Source organism: Trachurus japonicus, chromosome 21 (assembly GCF_045865225.1).
Source record: "Trachurus japonicus isolate A0001 chromosome 21, Traja_1.0".
In the NCBI taxonomy this organism is placed as follows: Eukaryota; Metazoa; Chordata; class Actinopteri; order Carangiformes; family Carangidae; genus Trachurus; species Trachurus japonicus.
In genome coordinates, this window is record NC_140927.1 from 34181698 (window position 1) to 34198149 (window position 16452).

The 16452-nt window shown below is 42.7% G+C and overlaps 2 protein-coding genes across 2 annotated transcripts in view; both read right to left on the reverse strand.

Moving 5' to 3' along the window:
• Window positions 1-228: 228 nt before the first annotated feature.
• On the reverse strand, window positions 229-15003 carry LOC146965666 (NLR family CARD domain-containing protein 3-like). The gene is made up of 3 exons (XM_085765086.1): window positions 14501-15003; window positions 11143-11375; window positions 229-254 (listed from the first exon to the last, which is right to left on the reverse strand). Exons 1-3 carry the CDS (start codon window positions 15001-15003, stop codon window positions 229-231), a joined length of 762 nt encoding a protein of 253 aa, XP_085621212.1.
• LOC146965667 (NLR family CARD domain-containing protein 3-like) overlaps window positions 4391-16452 on the reverse strand; it is a 54621-nt gene continuing 42559 nt past the window's right edge. The window contains exon 7 of the mRNA XM_085765087.1: window positions 4391-4415. The gene's annotated coding sequence lies outside the window, so the exon portion shown is untranslated. The remainder of the gene's footprint in view (window positions 4416-16452) is intronic.

Genomic DNA, 16452 nt, shown 5'->3' on the forward strand with positions numbered 1-16452 from the left:
TTTAAACCTGTGAACCTGCGCTGACCTTTACTTTGAAAAGACGGCACGGACGGCACCCTTCAAAATAAAACACCCGTTTATGGAGAGTGTATACATAACATGGACCAGGTGTAGTTAATGACAGCGACACCACGGAACTATCTCATCACTGATCGATCATTATATTGATTAATTGATCAGTTATTTGGTCTGAAAACGACCATGACAGATGAGGAATGTCTTCAAGAGTCAGAAAACCTCTGAATATTCAGTTTCTACACAACAACGGGAGAAAAAACACGTTCTGTGCAGAGTCTGAGGTGAAGCTTCTGGATGTTGTCAAGGAGATAACAGACTGAATGTAATAATAATAATTAGCTGAGAGGATCAGACAGGAAGCAGAGAGCTGAGAGGAGCTCCTGCTTTTCATTATTGACCCGTTAAAGAGTTCGTTCACATGGAAACGTTCAAACTGCAAAAACTCAAAAATCTTACCGAGAATATTTCTCTTATTTCTAGTCAAAACAATCTCATTCTACTTAAAATAAGACTCATCACATTAAAAAGTAGCTTGTTTTTAGACACTTTTTACTTTTTTCAAGCAGATTTTCATTTGAAATAAGTAGAAAAATCTGATAGTGGAGCAAGTTTTTCTTTCTTATTACAAGCACAAGAAACTTGCTTTCACTGGCAGATTTTTCTATTTATTGTGAATTTAAGTGAAAATGATCTAAAAACAAGTTAATTTTTAGGTGATGAGTCTTATTTTAAGTGAAAAGAGATTAGTTTTGACTAGAAATGAGACATTTTGACAAGAAATAAGACAAATATTCTTGGAAAGATGTAGAGTTTTTGCAGTGTAAAGTGGCGTTGTTGCGTTCTCAATTTGCTTCAAATCAAATCAAATCAAATCTGCGTGCACAGCGTCACTTTTCTGCGTTTTCAAGCCCCCAGGGCCTCAGACTTTGATGATGATGATGATGATGTGATGACACAGTCGGCTGCACCAATCGCTGTACGACCAGGGTCCAATACAAACACACTAAGAAACCTTGATGATGGTCTGTGACGAAGGGCACAACGCAACAACTCAGACCAGATCTGATCTGACTGCACCAGACTGTTCAGGTTCTGCTCAGGTATCTAGTAGAAACTAAACCAGGTGTGACTTCAGACTCCCCATCAAACATTAACCAGTGTAAATGTCAATGTGTTGTTGTTAGGGATCCATTACTTTTTTTTTTGGCTGGTTTATATCTGTTTTTAATAATCTACCTTTAACTAAAGATATTTTCACTCTGTTCCTGTTGTAAAGTCGACGTCGTTACATCAGGGAACTTAAATCCATATCGCTGGTGTCAGGATTCCTCCTGTTACAATCAATCAATATATAGATTGTTAATCTTTAAAACCATGACGTCATGGTATAAAACCAGAGACGAGGCTCAGCTACTAACCTGCACACCGTGGTTTAAAGACTTCTTCATCTGCACAGACAAACACATGTTGTATATTATAGTAGAATATATAAATATAAATATAAATATAAGAGTGAAGGGCAGAGGCAGGTTAGACAGACGGACTAACTGTACTGTAACTACTACTTTTTGCTCAGTAGGGGGCAGTGTTTTGTTTCTTCTTCTTCCTGTTACACTATGCTCTGGTCATTATTATTAGAGAGCGATGCTGGACATAAGAGTTGCTGAATTATTACAAAGCTAAAGGGTGTTTGTGTTGTTTTTTCTCATGTGTGCAATAAGAGCAGTGTAAGTGTTATTTCTGAAATGCAGCTGAGCAAGTGTGAAAACCCACTGTCACTAACAATACCAACAATGTGATGTATTTGTTGTATATAAATACACAAACAGAGACGATGTGACAGGAAACCTGTTGATGATACAAGACTGAGACAGTGACGATGTTTAGACTGTGATAGAGAATCAAATCCATGCCAGATTTAATCTGAAACCTTGATAAATACAAATCTTCAAGCTGTTGTTATTGATGCTGCTTTTAGCTGATGTATTATTATTATTATTATTATGGTTATTATAAGAGTTGTGATTGGTTGATCTCAAACAGGAAGTAGCAGCAGCTGCAGTGTCTGACCTCTGCAGCTCAAAGAAGTAAAGAAATAGTTTTTATTCTTCTGTTTTTTGAGCTGGAGTCAAAGTGAAGAGTTTTTACTTGAATCTCTCAGCTGTTTAATAGATACAGTGCCTCCTCCTGGCCTCCTGGCAGCGTATTTATCTTCATTTCTAAACGTTATTCTCATTTTATCATATTTATGACTTAGTTCAAGTGTAAATATCGGTTTTGAGACGATCACATAAGAAAGAACTATATTCACTGCTTTTAAAGAGAACGGTTCTAATCTGAGTTTCATGTGGGGAGTGTTTGTGATGATGATGATGATGATGATGATGATGATGATGATGATGATGATGATGATGTGTTGAATGTGAGATGGCTCCAGAGATGTACCGACTGCATGATTTATTAACTATTTTTTCTACAAAAATTAAAATATATATTATATGTGATTGATGTTTTTGTGTGTGTGTGTTTATTTATCTGTGATCTGTAGAGATAGATCATCTGACCCCCCCCCCCCCCCCTCCCTACCTGACAGCACAGAAATAGGTTCATCATGTGAGTGGTAAGAATAGACCTGTGGTTTGTAAATGTCTCTGCTGCCAGTGGGCTCAGTTCAAGGCCTCAGTCCTCTCTGACCTTTGACCTGCTTTATGAGGCAAAGACAAACATCACGGCTGTGGTCGTCTCCAGAAAGCCAGGGAGAAGAACCATTAGAAACACTATAAATAATATTATGTAAGTTCAGTTTTAGGGTTAGGGGTTAGGGTTAAGATAAGATCGTCCTTTATTTGTCCCACAGAGGAGGGGATTTACAAGGTTGCAGCAGCAGACAACAGCAAAGGAAGTATAGCACAGATAATAAAGAGCAACAGCAATAAAAAAAAGCAGTATTTGTAATAGAGTATGATTAATGAATAATAACAATTAGAAAAAAGGGTTACCTACACCTACATTTGGACTTTAAGATACGATAAGAATTACTTTATTAACCCCAAAGGAAAGTTCATTTATGGAGGTTTAGTCACTTTCTTTATATATTAGGCTAAATAAAACGCTACTTTTCTAATTTTTCAGTGTTTTTTTTTTTTTTTGATAGTAAGCTTGTATGATGTTATGAATATACCTGCAGTAGCTTTAACTGTGGGCAGGACCAACAGAAAAAACGTTTGTTTTTATTAGACACTTGACAAAATGCCAGCGAAACAATCCAACTGTTATTCCCACTACAGGTAATTAGCATAAATGATGACAGTCCAGGAAATAAAGTCAAACAGTTTTATTTTTATGATGTAGCTAAATGAAAGACGCTAGCGTTCAGAGTTTTACTGGGGAAACGTTGGCCAATACATGTAATGAAATGATTTTGCCCAAAAATACAACATCATTTAAAGTTACCTGACACGAAATGTGAACTGCAAATCCAGGAGTCGTTGCCAGGAGCCCAGCCGTTTCTCCGGATTGCAGTGATCCATCTTGGTCTCTTTTCTGGTGCTTTAGGTCGCCGCCCGACATGAGAAATTGTTCCGCGACACAGGAAGAGCAGTGAACTGAGACACTGGGAGCTTCTGCTACAAACAAGCTTAAAACATACTTATTTAATTTTTTTTGGGAACAATTTCTCATGTCGGGGCTTCAATACAAGAGGGTCATTACAGACGAGCTGTGTGGAGGTATTTGGATGTTTTTTGGTGTGTCTTTTTGGATGAAGAAAAGTTGCTATCCATTCACAACCATCATATGGACAAATACTGCTGCGCCGACCCCCCGTAACTCAGAGAAGGAACGGAGGACTCTGAAAATTCTCCCAGAAATTTGAATTTTGGGTGAACTATCCCTTTAACAACTAGAGGAAAAACAACTGATAAACATTCTACAAAGTAAAGTCACACATTGGCAGCAGTGAACAATTTCAGAATAAGACGTTGACGCCTATGGAGAGACATTTTAGTCAAAACTTGATGAATGAATTAAAATCTGCCAGGAAATGAATCTCAAAATAAATCCAGTAATAAATGTCGACATGTAAATGTTTGTTTATTAATTTGTTTATTTACTGATTCTTTATTAAATCACGTTGTTGTTTATTTCACATCAGATTATTTACATTCATGGATTAAATCAGTTGGTTTTTTAAACTCTTCTCAGTGATTCTCATAAACTTCTTCTTGTTTTTCAGGTCCCAGTGATTTTTCTGTTGCCATGACGCTGATGAGTTCATTATTAAACTGTGTTCATCTCTGTCCTGTGAAGACGACGTGAGTGAGAGACAGAGACAGACGTGTAGAGACTGAACTGTCTGTTCAACAGAGAGAAGGTTTCTGTGACAGGAGGAGACTCTGCTTCACTCAACACAGACTCACTGACGAATCAGACCAGTAGAGTCTAAACCCAGGATAGAGAGGTTGAGTGAAGGTGGTGTTGAAGGTGTAGAGGTGGATCAGTGAGTCAGAGGAGACTCTGTAGAAGGACAGAGAGCCAGCAGGACAGTCCACATACACTGCTACTCTGTTAGAGACAGAGGAGGAGGAGGAGGAGGAGGAGGAGGAGGAGGAGGAGGAGGAGGAGGTGTTATTGTGCCAGACAGTGTAACCACCATCATAGCAGTTCAGACTCCAGGACTGATCGTTCCATCCAAACACACAGTCTCCACTGTTTCCTTTCCTTCTGATTCCTTTGTAACTCACTGATATAAAAACGTCTCCTCTCCTCTCGACCTCCCAGTAGCAGCGACCAGTCAGACCAGTTGAACACAGCAGCTGAGGTCGACGGTCAAATCTGTCTGGATGACGAGGATATGACTGATGCTCCTCCACACCTGTTGCCTTCCTGTTGTTGTCAGACAGTTTGATCTTTGTGTGCACTGTGTTTGTGTCGATTGTGAGTGGACAGGAATCTGATGGAGAGAACAAGACACAGCTGCAGTTATTGATCATTGATCAGTTATTGACAGTTTGATGACCGATAACCGACGCTCGTTAACCGATTATTAACCGTTAACCGATAAGATTACGACGCTCCATTTCTATTTTTTTGCTATTAAAGGGACAGTTCAACATTTAGTCAAATTGGCCCATTGCCATAATCCCTATAGTCATAGCAGTAGGTTTGTACCTTTAATTGTCGGTGCAAGCTATTTTTAGAACGGCGGAGCAGAGCCGTGAGCTGCTCAGGGTTCTAAAACAACTCTGTGTGGTAACGTTGTGTTATTATCTCATAGCGTGGTGAATGTGCAGCTCACAACTTGTCCACCAGAGCGTTGTGGAGTTGTTGGATTGTGTATTTGATGAGTTTGATGAGGGAAACCAAGAAATCCCATAATGAGCCTCCGTAGCGTAGCTCTGAGCAGCTCACAGCTCTGCTCCGTTCTAAAAATAGCTTGCACCGACAATTAAAGGTAACGAACCTACTGCTATGACTATAGGAATTATGGCAATGGGCCAATTTGCCAAAATGTTGAACTAAATTAAATTAATTTTTAAAAATTTTAAATTAAATTTAATAAATTAAAGCAGAAGTAAGCGATATTTTTGTGTTAATATAAGTCTTAAATAGTTATATCTTCCGACAGCAATCACTTCTATAGAGTGTTTGGACCGAAACACGGGTCTGTCAGTCACTCTGCTCTGCTCTGAGCCCAGGAGAAAACTTTTCTCGTATTCTACAAGTTTTATCCAATGAGGAGAGAGAACGGCATAAAGGGGCAGTCCTCTCTGTGTGTGCAGCCAAGGGATGCGCCTGAATGTGGCGACGTAGGGACGAGGACCAATAGATCCATGACGAGGGCGGGGGCTGCTAACTCCATCTGCTGACAAGACGTTATGGTGCGTTCAAGGCAACTCGTAACTCGTGTTTTTCCGACCTGTGAACTCGTACCAGTTCGATCTGGTACGAGTTCATGGGTCAGAAGTTACGAGTGGCCGTTATAGTGACTTTCACAGGTAAAACAGGTCGGAAAAACACGAGTGGGTTGCCTGGAACGCTACAAAGTCGTAAGTCGTGACTTGAAGCTGTAATTTATGGTTTCAAAAGCCTGCCTGGAACGCAGCATTAGCCAAAACGACCGGATCGCTTACTACTGCTTTAAATACACACGTGCGCTGTGACAGCTGATCAGTGCCACATCCACTCTGCTCTGTCTCAGCTGATCACTCATATGGAGGTTAGATCGTCCAATGTAGAACTGTTTTAGTTACAAAGTAACACAGTACGTCTAACTAGATCTGTTACGAGGGGTGAGTGTAGTAGAACTCAGTTTGGCAGCTCTTCTTTTTCCTGTGTGGCCATGAGTCAGTGGAATGTCCTTCCCACACAACTTATTCTATGTACAAATCCTCACACATTCTCATGCTTGTCAAAGCGCTGGTTACTAAGTAAGCAAGTTTGCACACATTGTTGAGTATTATGTGAGTGTGTGTATGTGTCTGGCTATGAGTGTGGTTATTAGAGGAGGATGATTGTTATCTGTGTATTGTATGTGTATGTGTTTGAATGTGTGATGAGAGTGAGAGAGAGTGTATGTGCTGTTAGTCCCTATTGTGCACTTTATGATTTGGCGCTCTTGTTTCTCTGCTTTTATTAGTGCATTCTGTCAATTTTTTAAATATTATGGTTATTATGTCTTATTTCAATTAATCTTAATATTGTATCTGTTTAGCACTTTACCTGCCCAGGGACTACAGGCGGAAATTAGCAATTGTTGCTATAACCTGGCTCAAAGCAGCTCTTCTTGTTTTACAAGATGAATGTTTTTTTGTGCATTGTCCCTGTTTTAAATAAATGAATTCATTCAAGTGCAGCCAAACACCAGACTGAAGGAGCAGCAGAGCTCCTCTGTGGAGCTGCAGGAGAGCTGCATCAGCCTCCTCTTTTATTTACTTTTTTCATTGTTTTCAGCGCCGTTGTTACAGGTGATTCACATCTATGTCTGTGTAGCTACATTTATGGTCTGACCTTCCTTCACGGGGGCTGCTGCACATACTGTCAGTCCTCCTGTGGAACTTTTTACCACGAAATATGACTGAAGGCACGTGGAAATCTGCACGTGTCAACACGCCCCCATGTTGACGACAAGGAGCTAATAAAAAAAAAAACTGAGAGTATTAATCGGTCAAAGTTCTTGTTATCGGTTAACGGTTAAACGGTTCAACATGTGCATCCCTCGTTTCCATGAATCAAAGTAAAAACAGACTTACACTTCCTCAGACCTGGTGTCAACCATGGGACTCCAGCAGGCTCCACCCTGAAAGGAGGAGGGGGGTCAGAGCAGCACCTTCTCTGTCAGCATGCACACATGGACATTACATGGCTCTCACACACACACTGTTTTATCACTGTGTTCACATGGAGGCTGGTATGTCTGGATGAACACTGAGCACAGAGAAGAAGGAGCTGGAGTCTTTATCTAGTGATGATACAGAGCAGGAGGAGACCAGGAGGAAACACTTCATCATGTCTTTTCTCCATCTGATGTCACTGCAGTGTGAGACACACACTTTCACTCTCTGACTCTCAAGCTGCACAAACACACGTCACAGCAAAGAAGATGAAGACACAACAGGTGGAGCTGACCAGCCCAGATATCCCACAATGCACCAGGAAAGAAGAAGAGTGCAGCTGTGAGCAGTGGATGCACTGCAAAAACTCAAAATCAGAAAATAAGTAGAAAAATCTGCCAGTGAAAGCAAGTTTTTTGTGCTTGTAATAAGAAAGAAAAACTTGCTCCACTGTCAGATTTTTCTACTCATTTAAAGTGGAAAATTTGCTTGAAAAAATTAAAAAGTGTCTAAAAACAAGCTATTTTTTAAATGTGATGAGTCTTATTTTAAGTATAATTAGATTTATTTTGACTAGAAATAAGACAAATATTCTTGGTAAGATTTTGAATTTTTGCAGTGTGGTTTCAGTGTTTGATGAGGAAGGAAACACACTCAACACGTTTGTTAGAGCTCAGTGAAACACACAGTGAGTTTAGTGAGAAACACTGAGTGTGAACACAACTTGTGTTTGTCTGAAGAAAACTCCACAGGAAGCTGAAGAATGAGGCTGTGAGCAGGTTTCCACAGGAGCCACAGCAGCAGTGAGTGGATGAAGGAGCTCTAATAGAAACCATCTGATCACAGTGACAGGACGGATCAGGATCTCATGATCAATGACTCTGTTCTTCTCTGCTCTTCACACAGATCAGCTGCAACACACTGACTCACTGAGATCAGTCACATCATGTGGAACAAAGCAGCCGTCCTCAGGACCAGTCCTGAGCTCCATCAAACCTGTCCACACATTTTGACTGGACTTGAAGTCAGAGTCCAGAGGAAGCAGAGAAACTGTAGAGCAGAGAGAAGCAGGCTCAGCTCAGAGCACATGGACTCAGACAGGAAGTGAAGCTCCAGCTGCTGGAGACTTTCATTAAGGAGCCACTTTGTGGCTTCATCTGATCTGGAGTCAGCACACACACAGTCTGAAAACAGCTGTTTGATCACACACACATTCAGCCACAAACACTGATTATTACACTGTTCACTACTAGTCCAGGCAAAATAGCGTTTTACGACAGACTAATTGTCACAGAAGGTTTTTCACCATACATCATTTCTATGAGGTGTCTAGAACAACATACTAAAAGTCCTAAGAAATCCTAGTTCGGAATCGGGAAATATGTTTAATTTGCATCATTATTTACTGTATAAAGTCTATGGTGCCGACAACAATACACCCCAATGGGGCTATTTTTTCCTTTACTCCTACCACAATGAATCTTTACAAAATGAAAATAGACATTAAAAGTAACATTTTTTGTATTACAAGTTTCTTGGAAAATGAATTTGAATATGCAAATGAGCAATACACTAATGGAATATGCCCAAAATACACCCGAATAGGCTTATTTTCATCCTTTACTCCTACCACAATCACACTTCACACAATAAAAGCATAAATGAAAAGTAACATTTCTGTATTTCAAGTTTCTTGGAAAATTAATTTTAAATATGTAAATGAGCTCAACACTAATTGACTTATGGTCAAGAAGCCATAAAGCCGCAAGCAGCAACAGGGGCCAAATAACTAACACATTAATGTTCATTCAATAAGTTAGCCTATGCACTGAGTGCTGTCACTTGCCACACTTAAAAGACCTATATTGACCTTAAGAATTAATTGCACAGTCTTGTCTCCAGTTGCTTTCTAAATTCTTTTTTTAATTCTTTTTTTATTATTAGCGAACAAGCCTTACCTAACGACTTTCCTCCCAGTTTGCAGAGAACATCAGAAGAAAGTCAGAATTCATCAAAGTCGTTTCAACGACTGTATGTGATGTTATATTAAATATGCTGTTATGTTCAACAACATATGAGCGGGACTAAGAACTAAGTTATTTGGCCCCTGTTTTTGCTGCTTGTGGCTTTATGGCTACTTGACCATAAGTCAATTAGTGTTGAGCTCATTTACATATTTAAAATTAATTTTCCAAGAAACTTGAAATACAGAAATGTTACTTTTCATGTATACTTTTATTGTGTGAAGTTTCATTGTGGTAGGAGTAAAGGATGAAAATAAGCCTATTCGGGTGTATTTTGGGCATATTTGATTAGTGTAAGGCTCATTTGCATATTCAAATTCATTTTCAAAGAAACTTGTAATACAAAAAATGTTACATTTCATGGATACTTTCATCATGTAAAGTTTCATTATGATAGGAGTAAAGGAAAAAAATAGCCCCATTGGGGTGTATTGTTGTCGGCACCATAGACTTTATACAGTAAACAATGATTCGAATTAAACATATTTCCCCAACTAGGATTTCTTGGGACTTTTAGTATGTTGTTCTAGACACGTCATAGAAATGATGTATGGTGAAAAACATTCTGTGACAATTATTTCTATTTTAGTGTCCAAAATGAGCTAAATTGCCTGGACTATACACTCACTGTCTTCTGATTGACAGCTCCAGACCTCTGGACAGTGAGGACATCTGGATGTCACACTGTGATTGACTGTCTCCTCAACACAACAACACATCTCATCAGGACAAGATCAGGATCTCAGAGAGACTGAGCTGATTATTGATCATCAATATTTGACCAGACAGAGACCTGATGGTGCCGCCTGGTTTCTGTCTCTTATTTCCTCCTTGGTTGGAGACGCTGGGAGACGAATGTCTCTGAGCAGTGGACATGCTTTGATTCTTGTTGCTGTGTTGTTGTTAGTGTGTCCACACTCAACAGGTGTCTACAGTCTCTGGGACTGTTCAGGTCAAACACTCTGTTGGTTCAGGAGCAGTTCAACCAGCTGCAGCTGAAATGTTTCCTGATACACTCTGAAATAAAGTCTGATCCAAACATCTGGAGAGACTCAGAGCACAGCTGCCAACAGCTGCTTTTATCACTGACATCTCTTCTCCTGAATATGACACAGTGAGTCATGATGAGACACTGAAGTCATCATGAGGAGAAACTCCTGATCCCAGTAGTTCATCACTGTGACTGATGAAAGCTGCACAGCTCATGTTTGAAACACTCTGAGATTTTGGCTTCAGTATTAACTGTGTTGGGACGAGTCAGACTGAGACAGAGGACGTCAGTGGAGTGGGCTTCACTGTGGCCTACACCACCTCTGGATATGGTCAGATTGATGGGATCTGATGTCATCAATGCCTGGATCACCTGAGACAGATGTTAATACCAGGTGTGACCAGGTGTGAACGGGGCCATAGAAAATGTTCCAGCTCCTCCTCCTCTATCAGACAGTGTGTGTGGCTGCAGCAGCCTCTCCATACCTGAGAGAGTCCAGTCTCCAGTCTGGATCCTCCAGTCCAGCAGACAGCAGCTTCACTCCTGAGGCTCCTGGATGGTTGTAGCTCAGGTCCAGCTCTCTCAGATGGGAGGGGTTGGAGCTCAGAGCTGAGGCCAGAGAAGCACAGCCTTCCTCTGTGACCAGACATCCTGACAGACTGAACACACACAACAACACACAGGAACCCTCTGTCAACACCTGCTGCTGTGTTCAAGTGGCATCAGATAAACAGCTGGATGGATCCTCACCTGAGAGTCTCCAGTCTACAGTGTGGACTCTCCATTCCACCAGACAGCAGCTTCACTCCCGAGTCCTGCAGGTTGTTGTTACTCAGGTCCAGAGTCTCCAGTCTACAGTGTGGACTCTCCAGTCCACCAGACAGCAGCTTCACTCCCGAGTCCTGCAGGTTGTTGTTACTCAGGTCCAGGTGTCTCAGACTAGAGGACTGGGAGCTGAAGACTGAGGACAGAGCTTCACAGCTTCTCTCTGAGAGGTTACAGCCGCTCAGTCTGAAGAGATGATCATGAGGAGTTAAAGAAGAAAGGAATTTATTTTCTGTCCTGTTGAAAAGGTTAGGTTACTTTGTTGGTCTCCACCAGGGAGAAATTTGTCCCAGAGATAAGGAGCGGTTACAGTATAAACGTACATCAGATAAAAAGACTAATGGAGTAAACACAGACCAACACTGGACAATCCCACTCATACAGTAGACCATGGATTCCCAACGTGTGGTGCGCAAGCCGCCGCTAGGGGGTGCACGACATGAAAAGGGTGAAGGTGGTAAGGTGTTATATTTTACAAATATCTTTTCCGCTGCCAGTGTGCACACAAACTCTTTACTTTCAATATAGACACGCGTCATGTGCGATCACAACACAATGCTGTAACGGTGCGCTTGTCTTTTTCGTGCACGTGTGTGTCAGACCCTGATTCTCCATTGGTGTCTCCACTACTGTTTCCCAAGGAGCTCTGCCCGTTTGAAAGGGGAAGGGAGTCCGTATGTGGAACAATGTTGCCTCCGAGATGTAGAATGTGTAATATAGAAGAGAAACACACATTTCAGGACCACAGCCTGTATCATTAGAACAGACATGTGACCTGGACATGTCACCAGCTGGTGATACCATACTGGAGTACTGACTCATTGTTGCTCTATAAAAAATTTACATAATGTTTTTGCAAACTCCAAACACTCTGAGCCTACGTAAGATATAGAGACTAGGGGTGTAACGGTATATGTATTCGTCCCGTGCCGTCACGGTACGGGGTCACGGTTCGGTGCACACAGTCACACGATGAATACGTCTGAGTGAATATTTAAAAAAAAAAGTTGAGTCCTCACTCCAATCTAGGTGGCGGTAATGAGCCTCGAAGCTGCCACAACCGTCATAACAGACGAAGAAGAGAGGTGATGAGAGTGTGAAGTTAGAGGAGCTGCTGCTTCTTATGTCACCATGGCTTCTCAATGAAACACAACGGCGACGGCTCGCGACCATAGGCTGTGTAAGCAGCTCGCGACTGGTCCATCGGACAAAGTCCGTTGGCGCTATTTCACGGATGCGCGCTGCGTCGCTAGAAACGCATCAAACACGTTAGCGCATGTTCACCCCCCGCCCCCGCCTCTCCCCCTCCCTCCCTTCCTCCCTCCCACATGTCAATCACTGGTGCAAGGAAAAAGACAACTTGTGTGTAACAACTTATCCCACTGCTTTTTAGCCTCTTGACATGAACACAGACACCAAAAACATCACCAAAGCAACTGGCATCTAGTCTAAATTAACTGTGTAAACCATCATTGATGTTAGTTTCTTGTTTTTTTTAAAATAATAGTTGCCAGTTGTCAAGTGCAAGTTTTTTTCCCTTTAGAATTAAAGGGGACCTATTATGCTTTTCCAGCTTTTCGGACTTTTATATATGTTTAAAATGTTGGATAATGGTTCTAGAGGCCGTGGAAGTGTCATATCCTGAGGTTAATGCATTTGGAGGTAAACCCTGCTAGATAATTGGGATTTCTCTGCACACCGTGTTACACTCGGTTGCGCTGAGTTTTTTTTGACATGAGCTCGCGTCTACGTCGATGCGTGCCGGACTCCCCTACATGGTCATGCCGAGGTCTCTGCTCCAGCCGGCCCCGCCTCCTCCCATGCTGCTCTGTTGTGGCTGGTGTCACAGCGGAGAGCGGAGCGGACTACTTCCTGCTTCTTCCCTGCATGTTTTATCGCTGTAGCTTCACTTTACTAAGTTTTATTTAGAAGTTTACGCCGACGTTTCATGTAAGTGAAGCTGTACCTGTGTGAGGAGCGACGTACCGCCGGGCCGACGTTGTTCGCCGGACCGACGTAACGCTGGACCGCCGGAGCACCGGAGCTCTGGAGCTGCAGCGGCTCCTCACACAGGCAGAGCCCGTCTGCAGGCCTCCTTGGCCGGGCAGGCGTCCGTGCTCATCGCGGTAGAGAAAACCCTCGCTAATAAACATACCCGCAGGTTTTTTAGACGTTTACCGCCGTGTGGTTAGTCTATTTAGCAGAATGTTGGTCTCATTGATTAAATCTTGTGGCAGTTGAATTAGTTTGAATGAAAAGTGAAGCTGTGAGAAGGAGGAGGAGAGGAGCAGTGCTGCTGTAGTCTATGTGCACAAATCACCACATTTACATCAATAAATAACTGTTTTACAATGATCTGACCATTCTGCATATATTTTTAATTTATTTTATATATTTATTTATGCATTTTTATATTACATGTTACATGGTTACATTAGCCTACATGGCAAAGACTACTCTATACCATCTTTGGTTAGGGTGAGACTAGGTCATGGGCACATTTCATTACACAATGTAGACTGGTCAGATGCAGACTGGAGATCTGGCACTTTGCCTACTGCAGATTTAGCTTTTGTTTGCATACTACATTTTGGCCAAATCAGTATAGGTAGTACTAGTAGTAGACATCGTCATGGTAACGCAATGCTGAGGGAGTGGTTCATTTGCATTTAAAGGGAGGGGCCACTGAAACAGACCGTTTTGCAGAGCCCTGTTTTTGAGAATGCTGTGATGTTTGATCTTTGGGGTATTTTGACCGAAGCACGTCACAGACATGTCTTTAAGACACCCAGGAACTATTTTAGTTGGTGCAAAAAGGAGCATAATAGGTCCCCTTTAATGAATGGCGTTATACCACTCCTATGCACCGAAACCGTACCGAACCGTGACCCGGGAACCGAGGTACGTACCGAACCGTGACTTTTGTGTACCGTTACACCCCTAATAGAGACACTGATGAATATTGGCACAGACATTGGCCACCCGTGTGCTCAAGCTCAAGTCGCTGTCAACGAAGACTCCAAGGTACTCCACAATGTCTTGGCCATGGATGGCCACTGGGCTTTGATCACCCACTGATGTAGGATCGTGGTCGTGTTAATATGCAGCAAGTGGGCATCACACACGCAGATTGGTGAATACTTAAATTAGTATGTTTCACTATGTCACTATGGCACCACTTGTGCTGCGATTCTTGGTGAAGGCAAACTGACATTTATCAAGCACTGGTTCCACAGCCGTTCAAAGTTTACCTATCATAAAGACAGTGTTTTTATACAATGATGAATAAATCCAACTATCTCTACACTTACAGAGCTTTGTTAGAGGCTTTGACCACTGGCAGCAGCCTCAGAAGAGCCTCCTCTGAAGCAGAGTATTTCTTCAGGTCAAATTCGTCCAGATCTTCTTCTGATGACAGTAAGATGAAGACCAGAGCCGACCACTGAGCAGGAGACAGTTTATCTGTGGAGAGACCTCCTGAGCTCAGGGACCATTGGATCTGCTCCACTAGAGAACGATCATTCAGTTCATTCAGACAGTGGAACAGGTTGATGCTTTTCTCTGCAGAGGGAATCTCTCCAATCTTCTTATTGATGTACTGGACTGTTTTCTGATTGGACCGTGACTCACTTCCTGTCTGAGTCATCAGACCTCGTAGGAGAGTCTGATTGGTCTCCAGTGAAAGACCCAGGAGGAAGCGGAGGAACAAGTCCAGGTGTCCATTTGGACTCTGTAAGGCCTTGTCCACAGCGCTCTGGTAGAAGATTGTCTCTGCAGATTTGACTCCTGTTGTTTCAGTCTTCTTCTTCTTCATGGAGGTTGTTTGTCGTTGTGACATCAGGTTGACTCCAGAGTTGATGAAGGTCAGATGGACATGAAGAGCAGCCAGAAACTCCTGAACACTCAGATGGACGAAGCAGAACACCTTGTCCTGGACCTGGTACAGGCCGCTCTCCTCTTTAAAGATCTGTGTGAACACTCCTGAGTACACTGAGGCTGCTCTGATATCGATGCCACACTCTGTCAGGTCTGATTCATAGAAGATCAGGTTACCTTTCTGCAGCTGCTCAAAAGCCAGTTTTCCCAGAGTCTCAATCATCTTCCTGCTCTCTGGACTCCAGTGTGGATCTGTCTCAGCTCCTCCATCATACTTGGCCTTCTTCAGTTTTAGATGAACCACCAGGAAGTGGATGTACATCTCAGTCAGGGTCTTGGGCAGCTTTCCTCCCTCTCTGGTCTTCAACAGCTCCTCCAGAACTGTAGCAGTGATCCAGCAGAAGACTGGGATGTGGCACATGATGTGGAGGCTTCGTGAGGTCTTGATGTGGGAGATGATCTCTCTGGCCTGCTCCTCATCTCTGAACCTCTTCCTGAAGTACTCCTTCTTCTGTGGGTCAGTGAACCCTCTGACCTCTGTCACCATGTGAATACACTGAGGAGGGATCTGATTGGCTGCTGCAGGTCGTGTGGTTATCCAGAGGCGAGCAGAGGGAAGCAGGTTCCCCCTGATGAGGTTGGTCAGCAGCACGTTGACTGAGGTAGACTCTGTCACATCAGTCAGGATCTCAGTGTTGTGGAAGTCCAGAGGAAGTCGACACTCGTCCAGACCGTCAAAGATGAAGACCACCTGGAACTGATCAAAGCTGCAGATTCCTGCTTCTTTGGTTTCAGGGAAGAAGTGATGAACAAGTTCCACCAAGCTGAACTTTCTCTCTTTCAGCCCATTCAGCTCTCTGAAGGTGAAGGGAAATGTGAAGTGTATGTCCTTATGGGCTTTGTCTTCAGCCCAGTCCAGAGTGAACTTCTGTGTTAAGACTGTTTTTCCAATGCCAGCCACTCCCTTTGTCATCACTGTTCTGATTGGTCGGTCTCTTCCAGGTGGGGCTTTAAAGATGTCTTCTTGTCTGATGGTTGTTTCTGGTCTGTCTGGTTTCCTGGACGCTGTTTCAATCTGTCTGACCTCATGTTCCTCATTGACCCCTCCAGCCCCTCCCTCTGTGATGTAGAGCTCTGTGTAGATCTGGTTCAGAAGAGTTGGGTGTCCTGCTTTAGCGATGCCCTCAAACACACACTGGAACTTCTTCTTCAGGGCAGATTTGAGTTTACGTCCACAAACTGAAACAGGAGCAAAATATTCTGAATGAAAACACAAGTGTTACGTGTGGCCAGGAGGTGGGGCCCTGTGTGTGTGTGTGTGTGTGTGTGTGGGCGGGCGTGGGCGTGTTCCTTGTGCCTCTCTCCACCTTTCTCTCTCTCCCTCCGC

Excerpts from the sequence above, each read along its gene's own strand:
- LOC146965666 (XM_085765086.1), bottom strand. The coding sequence starts at position 15,003 with ATGAAGAAGAAGAAGACTGAAACAACAGGAGTCAAATCTGCAGAGACA. Across the intron at positions 11,376-14,500 it reads AAAGCCTCTAACAAAGCTCT|ACTGAGCGGCTGTAACCTCT; the intron begins GTAAGTGTAGAG and ends TCATCTCTTCAG. Across the intron at positions 255-11,142 it reads GCTGTCTGGTGGAATGGAGA|AAACTGAATATTCAGAGGTT; the intron begins GTCCACACTGTA and ends GTTGTTGTGTAG.